A 21457-nucleotide genomic window follows, 5' to 3' on the forward strand; every position below is an offset into this window, starting at 1 on the left:
GTACCAATGGAATGAAATGATTCTGTAGTTATTCTCTTACCCATCCCTGAATCCTTCTTTGTGCCATCTGAGATGATGTCCACGTGGTCACTGTCCACATCATAACTGAAGAAGTCATTCAAGTAAGTCTTTGATCTCTGGCCACCAAATACGTATAAGCAGCGGTTTTTCTGGAATAGGGAGGGGGAAAAAAAGGCTTTACAAATGCAAGACAGTATGTTGGTCAGCTGTGATCACTAACAGGAATATTTATCACAGAATCATAAGTGGTTTGGGTTGGAAGGGACATTAAAGCCCAGCCAGCTCCCATCCCCTTCCACTATCCCAGGTCACTCAAAGTCCCATCCAGCCTGGCCTGGAACACTTCCAGGGATGCAGGGGCAGCCATTAATGAATCAAAGAGGAGCAGAGATGTCTCTTTAAGTTTAGCATCATAGTGCACAGGTAACTGATGCAGCCCTGCCTCATCCAGTTTTAACTCCAGAACAATAAAGCAGCAGCTCATCTTTCAAGTTTATTATGAAAGAATTAACAGGGCCCATCTCTAAATCCATCATAAAATCACCGTTAAAAACACAAGAGAAACAAAAGACAGACTGTAGGGGAAACCATCCAGGTACCAGCACATTACTAAACTCTGTACAGGCAAATGGCAAGGAGCAAGCCAAGAATAACAGGTTTATTGCTTCTTTCAAGTCTGCCAAGTGGAAAGTCCGTAAGAGGCAGATTATTTTTCTTTCAAATGGCTGAGAAAACAGAAAAGGATTTAAACCTCCATGACCTGTGCTTACAGAAACCAGTATTCTTGCATTTACCACGGACAGATCCTCAGGAAAAAAAACTTCTTCTGAAAGATCCTCAAGTCCTTGTGCAAAATTTTGTGTGGCAATGTTTTCCCCCCAGATTTTAAAGAACCATTCAAAACAAAACTAAAACTGAAAGCTCAGAAAGCCCAGTATTCACTGTAAAAATTCTGATTTTTCACTTGAAAGGACAAGAGAAATAAAATCAGCAATTTCTTGAAATTGGTGGGGTTTAAGTTGAAGGTATCAGTAAATATTTAAATGCCACAACATTAATTTTAATTATCTTTAGTTCTCTTAAATAGACATGTGGGTGATGAACACAACTGGAAAGGCAATGGAAAGTGTTTTTTAATATCCAACATAGAGTAAAATGTTGTATATACCTCACCCCCACCCTTCTGCTTCTCCATGAGGCTCTGGATGAAGTGCCCATACTGTTTACTATCTCATTAAAATCAACTCTTTTAAATTCACCTTGATTTTTACTTGAAATTTTATTCAGTTGGAGTCATGAAAGCTCCAAAATTTTAGCACCTCCTGCACTTACCAAAGCAGCATCAGAATGTCAGCAAACATAGAATTAACTGAGACAACACATCACTCAGGAGATTAAAGAGCTCAAAATTTGCAAGAGAAACCAAAACCAGATGTTCCCCTTAAAGTCAGACATCATAAATCAAAGCAGGGTGTGGATACTTACAGAATGGAACAACATGCAGTGTCCTATCCGGGACTGGATATCCTCGGGTCCGGCGTTGCAGGAATCCTCCCTCAGAAGTTTCCACGTCTGGCACTGGCAGTCAAAAGCAAACAAGCCACTGAACTGGGGTTCACTGGCTCTGCTGTCGTCCACACTGCCATTGCAGGTCAGAATTCGGCCTCCAAAAGTGTAGATCATGTGTTTTTCAGAATCCATGCACATCTGCAAGGAGAAGGGAAGCAGTTTTAAGCGGCACGGTAAGACCTGAACACTCTGAGATCTAACATTAAACAGCCCTCTCCTGCAAGCAATGCAGGAGACAATGCTCTGCACATCTCCTGAGCCTCCAACAAACAGAAAAGGACACACATCTTCATGGTTGTCAGGTCTTAATCTCATGAAAGAAATTTAAAACACAAGTCTAATTTCTGTATGCCATTTAATATGCAAAAGAAAAGACTCAACGTATCCTTCATCATCTGAAAAACCTGCTGATGACAGGGAAAAGTACTTGAGAGTCTTTCACAAGCATTCACAGGGTTCTTTTTCCATAGATTGCACAGAAAACACCCACAGAGATGTTTTCAAGCTATGTCCTTCCAGCCAGAGTTAACAGAGTATCACCTTTGGCAATGGTTGGGCAAGGGAAAAATTCAAAATCACTGCTAATTCACTGCCCACCAATCGAGTGCTGCAAAAACCAGCCTGTGATTTGTTAGGGAGATTCCATCCCCAGCACACATTTACTGTTACCCCCATTACTGGAACACAAAGTGGGGGCATAACTTGGCCAAAGATTCCTCATGGGAGTGCAGAAATACGTTTAATGTCCAAACCTAAACTGAGGTTATGGCACACTTGAGAAGCACTGCAGCACACATCAAACCAGGTGATGTTTTCAAAGTGCAAAGCAGAGGGTTACAGAACACCAGAGGGCAAAAAAAAACCAAGAAAACCAACAAGCAGACAAGATTACAGTGAGGTAGAGATGCTACTCAGCAAAGCCTACACAAAACACTTCCAGTGCAGCACATTTCTGAAGGTTAAATAAAAGCTGCTGTTGCAGTAGGTGCTGAGGGAGAGAAGAGGGAGAGCTGCAGACTGACAGGAGTCAGTAAATCCCTTCTTCCCTGAGAGACAGAACAAGGAAAAAAGGAATCATTTCAAGAGGCAAGCAAGGTGCCCAGAGAAGCCTTGCCAGCTGACAATTTCCTTGTGCCTCTTCCCCAACACCTGGGAGACTGGCACTGGTTATTAATAGAACAGAAAGACTGATTGGTTTTTGTTCTGCAGACATGGCACATCTTTAATTTTCGGTGTCAGCAGGAAGGCACATTGTGCTGGCAAACAACAGCTTTGGTTACAAAACAGCCAGTACCAATAAAAGCTGATCTTGGGCTGCTTTAAAAATGAGTCCTGATGTGCTGTTTCTTGGCGATGCTTCATAACAAAAATCAGCTGAGAACAAAATACCTTTTTCAAGTAGACAAAAGTCAGTGAACACAACATAAGTAAAGTTTTCAAACTGAGCACGTGGACAGATGTGACTTTTTAAAGGATTAGTAGCCATTCCTCTAAGGTGTTTCAAGCTCTACAAAGAAAGCACATTCTACAATTTTTAAAGGTAACCAATTTGGAAAGAATCCTGCTCCTGTGCTGGCCTCACTCCAGCAGCTTGCTTGGAGTATTCATCCAAAGGTACCATACACAGCTTTGCAAGTTGCTCCCCAAGGCCCTCCAGGCAAGGCAGATCTGCAAACTCAGCTCAAGGAGACTGATTAAAACCAGGTGAACTGTGCTTTGAGCTTTAATAAAACGTGTCTTAATAAAATGCATTTGTTTGCAAAGGTTTTTATGATTCTTCTGACTCGGTTTGATTAGAGCACCAGCAGCAAGTGGCGTTGAGCAGCAATGCTATTAGGATTTAATTGAGTGCACATCACACCCTCCTTCATCCCTGCTCTGTTACCTGCTACAGCACCTCGAAATCAGAGACTACAATCAAAACTGACTTTTAAACACTGAGAACTTGAAGCAGGAGGATGAGTGTGGCTGACCTGATGATCAAACACCAGCTTGGGGCCTCCATCTGCTGCAGTGTCCTCGCTCAGTAACATCCAGGTGTTGGTGTCGATGTCGTAGCGGTAGAAGTCGCTTTTCAGGGATTTGCTGTTCCTCACAGAGGAATCCAGGTACCGCCCCAGGGTGTAGATCTGCCGCCTCTGGATGTCAATGCACATCTTGTGACAGGACCTGGCACTGGGACCACTCTGAGAAAGCAAAGGACCACAGAAATGAAGAGAAGAAGGGAATTAATACTGCTCCCGGTAGGTCGCTAAGGGAAAATAAGGATTAGCAGCAACTAGAAATCCTTGGGGAATTCAGGAATATCTGCTTGTAATCAAACACAGGATTGATAAATAAATAACTACAAAAGTACATCCCATAACTTCTGTCCTTTAGAAAGACACCAGCAAAAACCTTAATGCACTTGTCACAACAAACTTGTGATTTGAATCCTTTTTGTCAGATTCCTTAGAAAACAGACAGTTTCTCCCAGAAGTGATTCTCAGAGGCGTGTGAAAACTACTTGATCTTTTAAAATAACAGAAGTCGATGCACATGAGAGGCAAATTAAGATGTCACAACCTATAAATAACTACACAGGAAGAAGATTAAGAAGTGCTCTATTACAAGAGCCTCTGTTTTATTAATAGGCTGTTTTCTAACAGATCATAAGCAGACACTCCCCCAAGCAATCATAGCCCGTAATGGCTCTGGGAAGGTAACAAAAGCACTCCCTGTCCTTCACAAATAGATATGGCCCTCCCAGCCTCCATCTGAAAGAAAGTTTCCCACGGGATGCAAAAACTGCCCTGAGTTATGATCTTCAAGAGAAACACACAGAGTGCTCCATGTCAAATTATTATGGGCTTAATCCATCCAGGAGTGCTCAAGTTAAATCGTGGAGTAATTTATTTAATGACATTATGATGATGATTACACTGTCCTGGGCAGTTTCCTTTCTGCTTCCCAAATCTCATTTTAAGAGCCTTCATAGACTTTTCCTTGAAGCATGAGAGTGATGTTCTGGTACACCAAAACATTAGGAATCAAGGTTTGTAAAGCCTTAAGTGCAAAATAGCATGAGTGTAGATCAATTCTGTAGTTTATTTTGACACAGTTGGATGACAGGATACAGAGAACGGCTTCCTACTGATACAGGACAGGTTTAAATCAGATATGGGGAAAAAATTCTTCCCCATAAGGGTGGTGAGGCCCTGTACAGGGTGCCCAGAGAAGCTGGGGCTGCCCCTGGATCCCTGGAAGTGTCCAAGGCCAGGCTGGACAGGGCTTGGAGCAACCTGGGACAGTGGAAGGTGTCCCTGCCATGGCAGGCACTGGAATGGGATGATTTTTAAGGTCCCTGCCAACCCAAACCATTCTGGGATGTTATACTAAAAAATCTATTAAAAACTATTGAAAAGTAAAGATTAGGCAAGTAGACATGGATATAGCAAATCTTTAAAATCGTTATTGAAGACTTATAGTTAAAGAAGAGCAAACATATCACACCAAATAATCAGCACAATAATTGCTCTGTGTCCAAGTACTGCCTTATGATAAAATCTTCATAACTGTACCCTTTCACTTAAATTCTACTGAAACTTGAAGTACACTAATGGAATGCACATCACTAAATTGGATAAAACAAGAAAGGAAGCATTACATCTTTGTTGTCAAAAGCCTTTACTATTTATGTTACAAAATTCAATTTCTTGATTAAGCAATGGTTCCAGGAAACTGTTTACAGTAACTCAAAAGACCATGTGAAGAGGTGAACTGAATTGTTCATATTTTGTAAATATGAAGCATTATGTCTGCAATGATTACAGCTTTGAGGATTAGTTACTTCAGGGTAATTAAGATAATTTTATTTTCTGAAAGAAAAAAAAAAGTACTGATAGCAGTGAAATATTAGCATAAAATCCTGAAATGCAGCAAAAGCTCATTGATTGCCTTTGGTCACATGGAGGAAGATAACACAGAAGGCAACAACACAATTTACTTTGTTCCTAGAAAATACAAACACAGTTTCTTGCAGAGGACCCTGCTCCAAACACACGGGGGAGTTCCTGTGCACGAGAAGCACCAATCTGTGCACTCCCAAGGCAGCCCCTGGCTCACAAATAAATCACCCCAGTGTGCAAAGTCCATCCCAAGCCATGGAGCTGGGACACTGAGGGATATGGCACCAGTCCTCTGCCAATGAGCCCCTATTTACCCTGGCAGAGCTGCCTTGTAGGTGAGATGTGAGTACCTACCTGTGCTTTCTGACCTGCCCCCTCTTGGCATGTCACTGCAGTTTTTTTATGGGATTGGACAATTTAAGAATCATCCCTCCACTCTCTCACCTCTATACAGACTAAATTAAATCCTCCCAAACTTGTTCAAATAACTTCTTTGGCATTTTCAGGAGTAAATCTCCAGTTTAGCAATTATCTTGCCTTGAAAAGCTACATCATCAACCAAAATTTGTCTGAGCAAAGACACAAGGCTGAGACACTTCACAACTCAATATCCATTTTCAAGGCACTGGCACCAACAACACAGTTGCTACACTAAATATGCAACATACAGATTTCCTAAGACTAATTTAAAATGAGAAAAGAATTCAGGAAAAAATACATTTTTTCTTAAATTACACCCAGGACATCTCACAGAGTAATATCTGCTTTCTTAAAGAGCTGTTAAGGTTAACATTTCATCTCTACAGACACAGAATCTTCATCACCTCAAGTTCACCCAAGAACTTCAGCTCCACCAAACTGCAGAGCCTGCCATAGCATGAACTATCTCCTGTAATACAGGACACGCATCCAATTTGAAATCCATTCCCAAAGAAAACTGGAGTTCTGCCTGCACACCACTCACAAGATCACAAGGAACCTGCCAAAGCTTCTTCCTTAGCCTACATGTTTACCAAAATGAGTAAATAATTCCATTAACAGTGATACACACTGGTTTGACATTTAAGGCAGAAAAGGAGAGAGGTCTAAATCTGTGTTCACTTCTGAGTTCAGCTTGACCATGGCAGCCCTTGCAGCTCATATGAACTTCAAAGAGGGACACAAAGTCCATTTACAAAGACACTACAAAAAGAGTAAAACGCTTTGAGGCACATGTGATGAATCAAGTGCCCGTGGGTGGCTGTGAATGCTCATCCAAAGCTGTGTGCTCCATGTGGTTACAACAGCAGCCTGTTGTTCACACAAGGAACACGCTGCCACAACTTGTCGTGGACACAGCGATTCAGTAAATTCAAATGGGAAAGTTTGTTGATTCCACAAGTGTTCAAAGGATCTGACCCTTTAAAAGCAATGAGTGAGAACAACTGACCATGACAGAGACAACTCTCTAACCCAAGGTTGAACAGATCAAGCATGGCTAGAGGGCAAAAGAACAACCTTTTGTCCCCCTGCCAAGATGTTAGGCTGGTCATAATCCATTAATTAATTAATTAATTATTGTCCCAGGCTGAGTGGATCTTACTAGAGATCTCTATCCCCTTCTTCAAATTCAGGCCTTATCACCAAGTCACAGTTTTGATAAGCTGCTTTTGTGATTGTCTGAACTCATAACAAACCTGTGCAAAACTCTTCACCTCTGAAGTGTTTGAGGCCAGGCTGGATGGGACCCTCAGCAGCCAGACCCAGTGGCAGGTGTCCTTGTCCATGGCATGAGGGTTAAACTAGAGGGTCTTTAAGGTCCATCCTCACCCAAACTATTCTGGGATTTTACAATTAAGTACTTTAGATCTGGTTTCTTCTAGGTTGTTACACGTGGAATCTACATTTTTGCAGATCAAGCTTCAGAACCTGGTTGACTGAGGTAGTAGAGGTGTCACTTCCCAAACAGAGCCCACCTTACATACAGCTCTAAAAGTCACATCCAGCAACAGCATCCAAACGTTCTGAACAAACACTGGCTGTGGGGACTCCTTCCAATTCTCATCAGAAAGCTCCTGGCACACACACTGCAGAAACCACACGTGAAAGGGGCTTGTGACTGGGCTAAGCCCTTATTCAGATGGCAAGCAGTGTGTCAGGCTGCTTTGGCCAGTGCCTCAGCTGCTGCCAAGGCTGTGATGGCAAGAGGAAAGCATTAGCATATCACATTTCTAACCTACAGGACACCAAACAATACCAAAAACTACTAAGCACAGGCACTGTTGGGTTTGTGTGGGACTCAGTAAGTGCCCACACAGAGCCAGGAGTGACCTGAACAAAGTGGCTCTGTGCCACCCAGCCCCAGCATACAATCAGCACAGCACAGTAACAGCTAAAACAGATCAAACAGCTTGTGCAGGGTCCTGTTTGGAAATGCTACAAAACATCAAGCTTTATGGCCAGCTCCAAGGCTCTTCCTTGGTGTTGACACAACTCCTCCAGTCTCTACAGCACAGATAAATGCCCTGGTGAGGGTGGGATGGTGGGGAAAGGAGGAGAGGCTGTATGGCCAGGAGCACTTAAGACAGGCTTTCAATCCTTTAAGCACCCAGGGCCAAATAGGATTTTTAGGTTTCGTCAGTGCTACACGAAATTCAATTGTGCAACGCCAAGTGAATACACAGTATACTTTATGAAAAGCCTTCTCAACATGCTAAGCCACTTTATAAAATCTAATTAGAGCTTTCTTCATTTAACTTGCAAATGCTGAAAGCAATTATCCCACTTAAGGACTAACTTACAAAACGTTTTCAAAAAGCAACACAACAGCACCGAGAGACAACACCGCCTCCTCAGAATAATTGATTTGTTCCTATACAGGGGAGAAAGGAATGGGACTCAACTCCCTAGGGTAGGGTCTGCTCAAATCACTATTTATGCCAGGATCAGCAGGCATAATCTTAGCAAGAGCGTCCTAGCATGCTACACTAAGGCACAAACATGACAGCTTTCACTTTTTGGTTTGTTTTGAAATAAATGTCCTATGAACCTCCTTTAATGTGAACACGACCGCAGGAAGCCGGTTCCACTGCCCATCCCAAACAAAAACTGGGGGAGCTTGGCTTCTTCTGGTTATCATAACCTTTTGCAAATAAAGGGGTTTCAGTTGCAAGAAAAATCTGTTTTATTCAGACCAATCCAGATGAAAAACCTCAGGAGCAAGCCTGGATCCTGTTCAAGAGTCAGGGCAATAAAAACAAAGAACAGCTGACTAATTCTCCGTTCTTGGTCCTGTAAAAGACTGAGTGGAATGTGAACACTGCCTCCAGTATGAAGTTCAAAAATAAGCGTCATGAGGTAAATGCTCTTGTCCTAAAGCAAACTAGGACGAGGACATAAAAAGACACAAACAACCTACTTTGTTTCCAGTCCTGAGAGCAGCCTGTCAGGCAACAAATAGTCCCTCCTGCCTACACAACTGCAGAGATTAATTGCTCTCATTTCCCAGTTTTGGACTATAATTCATTTCCTCTTCTACTCCCCCCCCACAAAAAAAAAAAAGGAAAAAAAAGGGGGAAACTTGAAAATGAAAGGAAATGCATATTATTCCTGGCAATAATTCAAGTCCATGTGCTTTAAGATTAGAGCTTGTTAGTGCTTTATCAATGCCAGTCTACAGCTAATGCGCTCCCAAAATGTTTAATCTGAGCCGCAGCAAAGATTTGCTTTGGTCCAGATGAGCACTAAATTCAGCAAGAGAAACAACTGCAGCCATACAACAAAATAAAACACTTTCATCCCATACAAGTTACTCACCAAAGGGATTTTAAGTTTATTATAACCTAAAGGTGCCAGAAATGTAAGAAAATAATTTGATCTATTTTTTTTTTCTTATGGTAGCATGGAGGATTTGTATGGCCCCTCAACACAGAACACTAAACATAAGGAGGGTCCTGCACATTCAGTCACACAACAGGAGCATCACAGCCATGCTCAAGGCCAGAGCAGCCCAGCACAGGCACATGGCAGGGCTCAGAGCCCTCTCTAAGGGTTTCTTCAGCATCAAAGACCCTCCCTCAAACTGCACATCCCAACTTCCTGCTCTGTATGATGGCAGAAATCAGTGCCACCCGTGTCATTTGATGTCCAAGACTACACAGCTCCAGCACTGGAATTAAAAACCTTTGGATGTCACACAGGGTAGATGCAGCCAAGGACATCTCTAGGAGCATAAGATGGGAGTTAAGCTCCAAAAAACTTATTTTGGATGCTTAATGTACACACCATAGTTTAAATTACTGTGCAAATAATCCCTGGAAGTGTTTAAGGTCAGGTTGGATGGGGCTTGGAGCAATCTGGTCTAGTGGAAGGTGTCCCTGCCCATGGCTGGGGTTTGGAACTAGATGATCTCTAAGGTCCTGTCCAACCTTTAACATTCCATGATTCTTGCCACTATTTACAAAAGCAACAGATATTACAACTTAATTTGAAGGATGCTTTACCAGTTATAAAGAATATTTCTGATCACATGCAAGTTCATAGAATGGTTTGAGCTGGAAGGGACCTTGAAGCTCACCCAGTCCCACTCCCCTGCCTTCCACTATCCCAGGTTGCTCCAAGCCCCATCCAGTCTGGTCCAGGACACTTCCAGGGATGGCTTCTCTAGAAAACTACATATAAATATATATTTATATATAAATTAAATATGTTCTGCCAATAAATATATTGGGAAGCCCAAGAAATAGACCAGAATCTAAGAGTCACAATGTTGAAAACTACTTGGACCCAGTACACAATTTTTCACACTAGAGAGTTAAATGTCTTATGATAAATATTAGGTTTGGATATTAAAAAGTTGTAACTAACATTAATAAGTCCAGGCACAGCCAAGACAGGGAAGGCACCCTGGGTCAGGCAGTTGACACAGAATTTGAGCTATGGCTAATCTGCTTACTGGTGCCCTCCTACAGCGATGCCACGGGATAGATTTACCAGCAAAGTCCTTTCTGGGCATCTGACTCAGACATGATGGACCAGATTAAAGTCAGAGCAGCTTTTAGCACACAGTTTTGTGTGCATGTCTCTTCAAGGTGGGAAAACAATAAAATTAAACAGAATGAAGCTTTCTTTTTCCCCTTCCTAAAAGCACGCTCACATTTGGGACAGTCCTAATTTCCCACTGTTGATGTTGTGTGGCCTTGAGCTGAGCCTGCCACAAAGACTTTCCCTGCTTAAATTAGAATTAAAAAAATAAATGGCCTGATGTTCTATTTTTGAAAGACAGTTCAATGAGCTTATAAGTCAAATGATCAGGCTCAGAGATGACACGCCACGATCCTTATGACAGCAGCGGGCTGGATTTGATGACCCCTGACAGCCCAACCCTTCCAGTCTGACATGAGCTTGACTCCAAGTCTTTGCTCCATCCTTCAGGGATCAGCACAGGTTTACCACAGCACAGACTCAGTGCATGAGCACTGCTATGAAAACAAAGAGATAATGTTCTATTGTGATGAAATTATTTACTAGCCTCCCAGCCAGGCTGCTTGCAGAAATAACTGATTTGAAAGTACTTTCATAGAAGAATGAATTAATACATGATCTTCTGGCTTCTGCTCTGCCCTGATCAAGGCACCTCTAAAGACCAAGTGTGTCCTCACAGCTGAACTTTCCAAAGCACCAACACTGTGCTTTGACAGCTGTGCTGCCTGAGTTTTCCCACAGTCCAGAAACAGCTTTGGCAGCCAATGCCACAGGAATTGTCAGTGCAGGAGCCACGTTGCTGAATCTCCTGAGCTCTCTGCTCTCACATCAAGGTATCATCGAGGCTTTCCAGCAATGCATAACACCATGGATCTTATGCTGCAGTAAACCAAGACCTCTCACACACCAGTGGAAAGGGGAAAAAGCTCCCACATCTTGAAGCAAGCAAATAGTGGGAAATAATTTGTGACCACTCAGTACTTAAAAGGAGGTTATAAAAAAGATGAAGGGGGATTTTTACACAGGCAGACAAGGTGGAACAGTTTAAACTGAAAGAGGAGACACTGAGATCAGCTGTGAGAAGGAAATTCTCTGCTCAGGAGGGTGGTGAGGCCCTGGCACAGGGTGCCCAGAGAAGCCCCACCAACTGAAGTGCCCAAGGCCAGGTTGGATGGGGCTTGGAGCAAGCTGGGAGTGCAAGGTGTCCCTGCACATGGCAGGGGGTTGGAACTGGGTGATGTTTAAGGTCCCTTCCAACCCAAACCATTCTGTAATTCTTTAATTTATGTGAATGAAGGTCTTGTACAAACTTCAGTTTACAGTCAAAAGTAAAATCATCCAGCCTTTGTGATTCAACTTATAAATATAACCAGAAGTACTGGAGGGATAACCCAGCACAGGGCAGCCTTGCAGCAAAAGGACATCAGTTCTGTGCTGCTTCTAACACAAGGCACAATTCACCTGCAAACAAAGCGCTGCTCACCCTGGTGAAATGTGAAAAAAATTGTAACTTCTTAAATTCTACCAAGTAAATTGTCACTTTATTCCACATCCACTGCTCAGTTTTGCTTTCAGCAAAGCTGATGAGATGTAACAGAGGACCCACCAGAGAACCAGAGCTTTCACCAGCTCCGAGATGGGCCCTCAGGACAACGTCTCCCGGGTGCTGAATTTAACTAACCCCATTAACAATTGCAGGATGTTGAATGAGGTCATTTTTGCATGCATCACAAGTTCATGCTGTCCTCTCATTACCAGTAACAATGGCCAGAAAAGGTCCAGCCAAGAGAGATTTTTCCATAGACACGAACTACTCGGCTGAGCTACAGCCCCACTTGCAAACCAGAAGGCTGAAATAATTTTACTGGTTGCTTATAAGCTGTTTAGTCACAAAGGTTACAAGCAAGGCTACACTTTTGGAAGTTGATTTTTGTTGTAATTAATTGTCCTTGAGATGCTGGTGATAGACAAACATGAAATTCTGAGTCTAAATCCTTCGACAGTCACAGTTTTCAGATGGTTCTGGAAAAATGAAGACAGTTTTGAACAGGTGACAAAAGAGTAGCTTGCACCTGAAGGTGGTAGCAAGTTGTAAAAGGGGCTGTTTAATTTCCTAGAGCCCAGTACCACTAACATCTCCATTACATGCATGCCCTGGAAAATTCATGGGTTAAGTCCTATTAAACACACTAGGCTCTTTGAGGTACGTCTGAATTCAACACATCATTGCACCAGCAAGTTCTCTTGAGACACTCCAGAAAGCTCAATTCCCAATTACCTCCAAAACCCAGCTGCTGAAATACTGCAGTAGCAAGGTCCACAAAAACTCACTGCATTTTCAAGCACGTAATTATCCAGGCAATTTAGCCAGAGATTTGTCTGTGATACTACTTGAGTCTGCTTCCCTTATGTTACCACCTTGGGATAACTGATATTTCTCTGGGGATTTCTGTATTTGAACAGATTGAGGAATGTTAATGTAACATTAATGTAACAAGTCTCTCAGTGTAGCTGAAATAAGACATTACTCCCAAGGCAAAGTTGACTGGTGTGTGAAGCTACTTTCACTCACCGGGCAAAAGAGTAAGTTTTCCTTCCACCTCTACATATTCTCCTATTTCTTTAAAATCCTTTTCTTTTAATCCCTTCAGTGTGAAATGCTGGGATCCTGGCATTCCAGCTGGCTCATCTCACAGGTGCATATTTCTGTGTCTTTAAAAGCCAAAAGGATATAAATCAGAATTCCTTGTACCAATACAACCTCCTCCCTAAATCTTTACCTGAAAACCCTGTAATGTCGACTTCCCCCAGGACACATCCAAGCCACCCAAGAATGACTCTACACTGCCTCATCTACAATTTACAGGGAATTGCAAAATGCATTAGGATGATGCAATAATGTCCTAATAAAGCCACGTAAGTAAAATAAAGTTCCATTCCAGCCCAGAGATCAGAGCATTAAACTCATCATAAGCTGCAGTTGAAGTGGTGATTTTTATCGGAACATAAACGCCACAAATCAACTCTGCCTGATGCATTACTTCAAGGACTAAAAGTAGTTTTACTTTGCAACTGAAAGCTTTATGATGACTTGGAAATTCAGCATAACCTGAAGACTGGCACGCACAAGCTCCAGGCCTGCCAGAACACCGGGCACAAGGCATTTATTTAACGCTCCTTTCTCCACGAGACCGACTTGAACAGTAGCGTGTGGAGGAAAAGGACCCCCATGCATTCAAACATCTGGTGTGAGGAATAACTGAAGTTTGGCTGGTTTTCTGGGCTTTCTTTCATGCTGAAAGCAAGAAATACAGGCACCTAGAGAGGGAACTGAATAACTTAAGACCTGAAGCTGTTTTCAAATATGGATGATCTTTTCCTTCAAAAAATGTCAAAGTTAAAAATAACAAATAAACCAGGGTTAAGAGGACAGAACTCTTGAGGCACACAAGGTAGCATAAGCCTGAAGTTAGCTTTAAAAGCTGAAGACCTTTTCCAAAAAGTTTATTTAAAAACAAATTATTTTAAAAAGCTGTGGGCTGCTCCCTCAACAGGGTCTTTCTTTTTGCTTTAGGCTGCCTAAGTGGAAATCACTGGGGATGTCAGTCAGGCATATGTGAAAGTCTCTCTCTAACAGTCTGGTGAAAGAATACTGGCTTAGAACATTTTAAACCATTATGCTACTAAATAGGGAGGAAAAGAAACCATTAGGCTGTGATATTTAGGATCAGCCTAGGATACTTTTCATTTGGTTCACTCCAGCATCTGCCGTCTTTGTCCCTACTTTTGTAGGCATTTGCACTATTTAGGAAGTTGGCTCTGAGGTACATCTGCAGTATCCAAGTTTCTTTCAGGGACAGCTGCCTTCTCCCTATGTGCTTTTGCAGCACCAGGCATCTTGTACAACTGAGCATCTGTACCACTGGAACTGCTCAGCAGTGGGACATGGCACACTCACTGTATTAGATCTCAAGTCCGTAAACTTCACAATATTTGCAACAAAAAGCCCCTCAAGTCACTTGATGTGTCTTCCAAACTGTATCACCATCTGTGGGAAGAAGTCAATATTTGAGACTAGTTCAATTCCTACACTTCAAACAGCACAGGGTAAAAGCTTTACATTGATAAGCTCATGTACTGCTGCATCACACCCAAAAATCCAGTCAGAAGTGTCACAAATTCCTACAAAAAAATACTTCTGTGGTAATATGACACTGAATGATTTGGGTAAATTCATCCATGTCAACAAATGCAAAGAAAGGCATGCAGAGACAGGAGAAAATTTAACTGGAAATACAATAACAGCTGAAATTCCCCCTGGCTCTCACCATTAGGAGATCTTTCTACACTTGTCAGCTTTTACTTTCAGCATCCTGGAAAAGCACTTGGTGCTCACAGCAAACTGTCATCTCACAATATACCCATTTTCTACACCATTTTGAACCTACTGAACAGGAGGCACTTGTTGACCTACACTTCCCTCCACTGTGAGCAAAGATTTATCCTCTCAAGCAGTTAAACCATGACAAGACCTTCACTTCTACCTTTGGTAAGGAAACACTTCAACAATTTTTGAGAGAAACACAGTGTCACCTAAACCTAACCCATTTACACAATTTCCACATCCTTCACAGAGCTGATTTGTGAGCAGGCTTCTCCTCTGAAGAAGCCAGAATGAGGGTGAGTCAATGTATTTTCCAAGAAGCAGCACAGAAGGCACCAATCAGTGCAGTGACATTGCTTGAAGGGAGATCCCCCCCATCCCTTGTCTCTAGGAAATGCTAAAACAAGGTACAGGGACACCAGAGACACACAAAATATGCCAAGTATCACACTTGCTTTACTCTCATTTATCTGATCTCCAGAGGCATCAACATCCCTCAGCATTTTGATCTTATTTCAAAATCCCTTGACTATCAATTTACAACAAACAAAGTCTTTCCTACACTTAAAACTGTCCTCCTGTGCCAAATTTCACTAAATTACCCTTCAAAAGAGAAAATTTGCTGCTTGGAAACTAGAAATAGACATCAAAACACACACATTAAATTTCTGTATTAACTGACACTGGCCTAGAATAAAAATGTCCAAGGAATGACAGGGTCTGTTTTTTTAAAACTATTCCCTAATCCTAAAGAGGTCTGTTGATCTACTGCCACTAAAAAACCCTGAAGACAACAGCATTTGTCACAACATTCCACTTGATTCAGGGTAGAAACTCTTAAAGGCTCTTAAATGAAATAAATTCTGGTTGTGCCTTGTGCCAGCTGATTCACAGGGCTGTCACACCCCCCAGAGACAGAAGCTGTGGGTAAGCTGAGAGGCCCTGAGCTGCTCCATGGAGCATCTCCCTGCAAGGATTCAGGCTTGAAGAAGAAGATTTGACAAGCACAGCAGGAATCCTGCTGGATCCACACTCTGAAGGGGTGGTAGGGTCTGTTTGTCCATGAGCAGGTCTGGAGCAGATCCTCCAGACCCTGTTTTTAATGCTGTAATGACCAGCTAGTGCCCTGAGCATTTTGTCCAGACATACAAGGCAGACCTAAGGAGCTGGGGAATATCCAGGAAGGTTCTGGAGATGCTGGGACAGTTGGGAAAGGGCTCAGCCTGGAGAAAAGGAGGTCAGGGGGGCCCTTGTAGCTCTGCACAACTCCCTGAAAGGAGGGGACAGCCAGGGGGATTTGGGATCTGCTCCCAGGGAACAGGGACAGGAGGAGAGGAAATGACATCAAGTTACACCAGGGGAGGTTGAGTTTGGACATTTGGAAAAATTTCTTCACTGAAAGCACTGTCCATCCCAGGAACAGGCTGCCCAAGGCAGTGGTGGAGTCCCCATCCCTGGAGGGATTTAAAAGCCATGTGGATGTGAGACTTGGGGACATGGTTTAGTGGTGGCCTTGGCAGTGCTGGGAGAACAGTTGGAGATGATCTTAGAGGGCTTTTCCAACTTAACTATTCAATGATTCTATGACAAAGAGTTATGGAAAAATCAGTTTTGGTGGTCTAATTGTTTAAAAAGACAAATGCAATTTTAAGTGACAGACACCTCTGGAAAACGTTGAAAAAACAGTAAAACAGTAAAAACGTTTTCCTAATGCACAGAACAGAAACTCCCAAAAGCATTACTCTGCATTATCCCTAAATAACACTGGACAGGATGCAACTTTCACCATATTTTTGCTCTTATCCAAGTTTAATTATTGAGTGGCTAATTTAACCACTGTCACTGATTAATTAGAATAAAAAAGCCAGAAGCAGAACTAGCACAATACAACAAAACAAGATTAAGCTCTACTGGAATCTACTCTTGAATATTTTTTAAAATTCCATGTCAACAGACATTTCCTTTTTGCAAATTGTTTGTGAGCAGTTGATGTCCCTATTAGAGAAACATCTGGAGTCTTTGTTTTTGAATTTACTTCTCAACATTTGAGATTGACCTTTTCATTTCTAAATCAGGTTTCATCCAGATCTCTTTGGAAAAAAAAAAAACACAACCCACTGCTGGTTTCTGTGCACAGCAGCTGCCAGCTCACCGTACCTCTGAAGCCACCAAAACCCTGAACTAGATTTCAGGAGGCCTCCTGAACACTGCTGAATGCATCACAGAATCATGGAATGGTTTGGGTTGGAAGGGACCTTAAAGCCCATCTGGAGCTACTCCCTGCCATGGGCAGGGACACCTGCCACTGTCCCAGGTTGCTCCAAGCCCTGTCCAGTCTGGTCTTGGACACTTCCAGGGATCCAGGGACAGCCACAGCTTCTCTGGGTAACCTGTGCCAGGGCCTCCCACCCTCACAGCCAAGAATTCCTTCCCAATATCCCATCTAACCCTGCCCTCTGGCACTGGGAAGTGATTCCCCTTTGTTCTGGTACACCACACCTTTGTCCCAAGTCTCCTTCCAGCTCTCCTGGAGCCCCTTCAGGCCCTGGCAGGGGCTCTGAGCTCTCCCTAGAGCCTTCTCTTACCCAGGTGAGCACCTCCAGCTCTGCCAGCCTGGCTCCACAGTAGAAGTGCTCAAGTCACATCATCGAGACCTGCTGAGCTTCTCATCCACCAATACCCCAAGTCCTCCTCCTCCTCAGGGCTCTCTTGGACCCATTCTCTGCTTGGCTTTATCTGTTCTTGGAATTGCCCCAATCCATGTGCAGGACCTTACACTTGGCTTTGTTAAACTCCATGAGGCTCACAGGGGCCCCACCTTACAAGTCTGTCATGGAGAGTCCTTCCCTTTCCAAAGCCAACCAGGTTTCTCCACACTCATCTCTATTAAGTACATCCCTTCTTCAAAATTCCTCATACATTCAGTAAGTCCCCAGTTTTTAAAAATCCCTCTTTCTGCCTCTCCCCTCTCTCACCCTTCCCATCTTCCATATTAATTTCCTGAGCTTCTGTAACACTCTGTTAACAATTTTTCCCTCCAAAATCCCTTTATAATCATTTAAACACATCAACTCACAACTCTTCTACTGTGTCTCCTCCACAGCTCTCCTTTTGTGCATCCCTTCTTCCTCCCATCCCAGTCTTACCCTGCTGGAGTCAGGCATGAGGAACCTGCAGAGAAAACATCCCAGCCAGGTCTCCTTATCTCTAGAGAAATTCAACTGGATGTGGCATGACCCAGCAAGAAGGAAATGAATCCCTTAAACACCAGCCTGACCCACACTGGTTCGTGCAGGAAGAGAACACAGCAGTCCCTTTTTGCCTAAACAGTGCATAAATACAACAATTTCACCTCTCCACAGCTCTGTTATGACAGAAACCAGAGAGTACCACGTTCAGTTTTGTTATTGCCCATTTTGTAAAGGATGTTCCAGTCAGTAAGTACACGACACAGATTTGAGGGCTACAGGAAATGCCTGTGAAATTTTATTCTTTTTTTTTAAGCTCAGGCTATTTGTCCTACTTGATTACAACCTCCAAAAAAATCCTTGCCAGGAAAAAAATGAGAATATTAAATTGTTATTTAATCTGGTAAGGAAGCTCACAAAATTAGCCGTGACAAGAAACTGAGAAATACAAATGGGAAAGAAGATGGTTTTATACTGTTTTCAAATAGCTGAGGAAATCAACTCCTGAATTTGTCAAACAGTGATGGGATCTCAAACTTTTCATACCTCCAAGAAGAGGTGGCATGAATTTTCCTCTGACAAACAGGTAATGAACTTAAAACACAACAACCACACAGAACTAGAAGATTTCACTGTACAGTGAAATGAGTTACACAAGACAAAGGTCTTGGGCTTTTTTTGTCTGGTCCCATAACCCAAGCTACATTCATTTCAGGTTTAATGCATCAAATACTGAGCAAAACAGGCCAAGGAAAATGGTTCAAATGAATTCCACGAAAGTTCTTGGGGTTGTGTAGCCATTGGCAGTAACCCCTGGCCTCTAGATTTCATCTGGTACTTGTCCATTTCTATTCATTTTTGACAGAAGCTAAAAAAACAAACAATTTGTTTCTAAAGCTCAAACACCAGGATCAGGCCTGAAATGTTCATTAGCAAGTTCTTGGAACCTTTCAGTGGGAGGTGTCCCTGCCCATGGCAGCAGGGCTGGAACTGGATGATCTTTAAGGTCCCTTCCAACCCAAAACATTCTGTGATTCTGTGATAAGTCTGGTTGCTCAGCCACACAGAATTGTTTAACTTGTGCTCTACTTGCTGAGCTGATTTTTTGGCCGATCATTTCTGCTTTTGAGAAATAAACCTTTCCCCTCCAGGAATCTTAACACTTCAAAGCCACCTCCAGCTCATATTTTTCCCACGTAAGCATTTCAAAAGTCTTCAGAACTTGAAAGTCTGAACTCTGTGGCTCTCACCTTATACTGCACTTCAACACAAGTACTTTAGAAAAGGCATTTTTGAGGCAACCACTGATGTATTTTTGAAAATATGGATGTTTGCAGAACTCACCTCTTTCTCTGTATCCCTGGATATACAGGTCCACTGGTTTTCCTTCACACTGTATGCCCAGAAGTCAGCCAGATCCTGAGTTCCATCCCAGCCACCAAACAAATAAACAGTTTCTATTTAAAAAAAAAAGTTAATTTTATTTTTAAAAGAGAATGTGTTTAAACATCTGTGACAAAGACAAGCTATCAGAAAAGAAATTTAAACTCTTTTTTTACTTAAAACACCACTCCTCTTTGAATGGAACTAGTCATCATGACAAAAATGTGGTTTGGTTTAGTAATGGAAGATTTTAGAATTGATAGACAGCCAATTCTCAGAGTCATTTTCTATTTCTACATTTACATAAGAGGCAATCAAACCCACAGCCTTCTGATTAAAATTCCAGACAGACAAATGAACAATATTTAACATTTTGGATCCTGTGCATGTAGTCTATCAATGACATCTGAGCCTGTGCCCTGTTTGGTGCAGGATTTATACACCAACAAGATTTCAGAGATGGGAGCAGCAAAGTTTTTTTGTTCAGCCCATTCCTTAGATAGAAAAATCAACTACAAAACCTTCTTCAAGGGAAATGTCTTGCATAAAATAACTTACCTGATGTCACAAAAGCCAGTGAGTAGAAGAGTCACAAATTTAAGTCAGTGTTTCAGGGCTGTCACCTCAAACCCACAACTGCTCTGTGTACAGCAAGTTCTAAGGCTTCCCAGACTCACTGATAAAACCAGATGAAGCCTTTGAAGAGGGGAAGCACTTAAGAAAGGAGTTTCTGTTCTGCCATGGGGAGATAACCAAACTGCTCCCATTATAGAAACAGCACTATCTGGTCTCTAATTCTAAAAATACTTAATTTTCAGACTGCATTAAAACACAACACAAAGCCAAGTCCAAGAAGAACAAGCTCCTCAAGACCTGCAGGGTTTTGAAAAACTCCTTTAAAATCAACCAACCACTTCTATTCTGGAGGTAATGGCCAATTTTTAATCCAACACCAATTAAAGCGCGGAGTTAGAGCACGATTACAAACAGGACTAGTCCCTGACCCTTACCTACCATCAGGATAGTGGTCATCACCATGGAAAGGTTACCCTGGTTCATTAACTTTAATTACCCTTCCTCCTGGACTCAGGGCTCCCAGTGTTCCCTGCAAAGAGCAGGTCCCTTTGTGCGCATAAATTCTCACAGCTCACAAAACCCACATTACCACAACAGCTTCATTGATAGCTGAGAAAAATAAAAGATTTGGCACCAGCTAAAAATCCTACTGGGGCCTTGCCAAAATGTCAGGCCTGCCTGGAAAGGCTTTGTTGGCTCACATGAAATTTAATAGCAAACCTGAATGACTCGGATGAAAACTCAGATTTTGGAAGTTACCTAGCCCAAGTTGAGGGAATTAAATGTGAGCACTGAGAGAGAAGCACGAGCACCCAACTGGTGCTGAGCATCCCCAGAGTGACACCCTGAACACAAGTGGACATGAACTCTGTGCCAGACCCATTTTTCATCATGGAATAAACTGCAGCTCACATGAAAGAAAGGTTCCATCATTACAATTTAGACCAAACGAAAATATTTTTTTTAGTTTCATGCCTTATTGCAGAAGCATATGCACATTTTAGAGGAAGGTTTCATGTTTTAAAAAGAGTATTTCTTAATGCATAAATGCATCTGTTGCTGGTAATGTCAAGCAAATTTTTTTTATAGTTCTAAAATGTGTAACTCTTTTCCCATGGTTGTGTGGTGGTTTGTGGGATTGTTCTTGTTTGGTTGGGATTGGGTTTGATTGTTTTTGTTTGGTTGGGTTTGAGTTTTTTTGGATTTTAAGGTTTTTTTGAAGCCAAGCTTCACTCTATTTCCCAGCCACCATCACTGCTTGTATTCCAGTTGTTAATTCAGATTTTATGGGAGGGTTTTGGTTTTTTTTTTTTCACCCTGCATGCAGAGACCCAGCCAGGACAGATAACAAAGGCCAATATTCAAAGAAGAGGACAGAGCCACAAACTCCAGGCAGCAGCAGTGGGGCAGCCCAAGGGGAGCCCAGCAGTCTCACACCAAGGTAACTCTGGTAGCACTGGGGAACTCAGGGAGGAAAGGATCCTCCC

The 21457-nt window shown here is 42.4% G+C and overlaps 1 protein-coding gene across 1 annotated transcript in view; it reads right to left on the reverse strand.

The window, feature by feature from the left end:
- MKLN1 (muskelin 1) overlaps positions 1 to 21457 on the reverse strand; it is a 100867-nt gene that overhangs the window by 32167 nt on the left and 47243 nt on the right. Inside the window, exons 9-12 of the mRNA XM_033057470.2 lie at positions 19356 to 19468; positions 3564 to 3776; positions 1507 to 1728; positions 41 to 170 (exon numbers count right to left, since the gene is read on the reverse strand). Coding sequence (XP_032913361.1) covers positions 41 to 170; positions 1507 to 1728; positions 3564 to 3776; positions 19356 to 19468 — 678 coding nt within the window. The remainder of the gene's footprint in view (positions 1 to 40; positions 171 to 1506; positions 1729 to 3563; positions 3777 to 19355; positions 19469 to 21457) is intronic.

The sequence above is a fragment of the Catharus ustulatus genome, chromosome 4 (genome assembly GCF_009819885.2).
Source record: "Catharus ustulatus isolate bCatUst1 chromosome 4, bCatUst1.pri.v2, whole genome shotgun sequence".
In the NCBI taxonomy this organism is placed as follows: domain Eukaryota; kingdom Metazoa; phylum Chordata; class Aves; order Passeriformes; family Turdidae; genus Catharus; species Catharus ustulatus.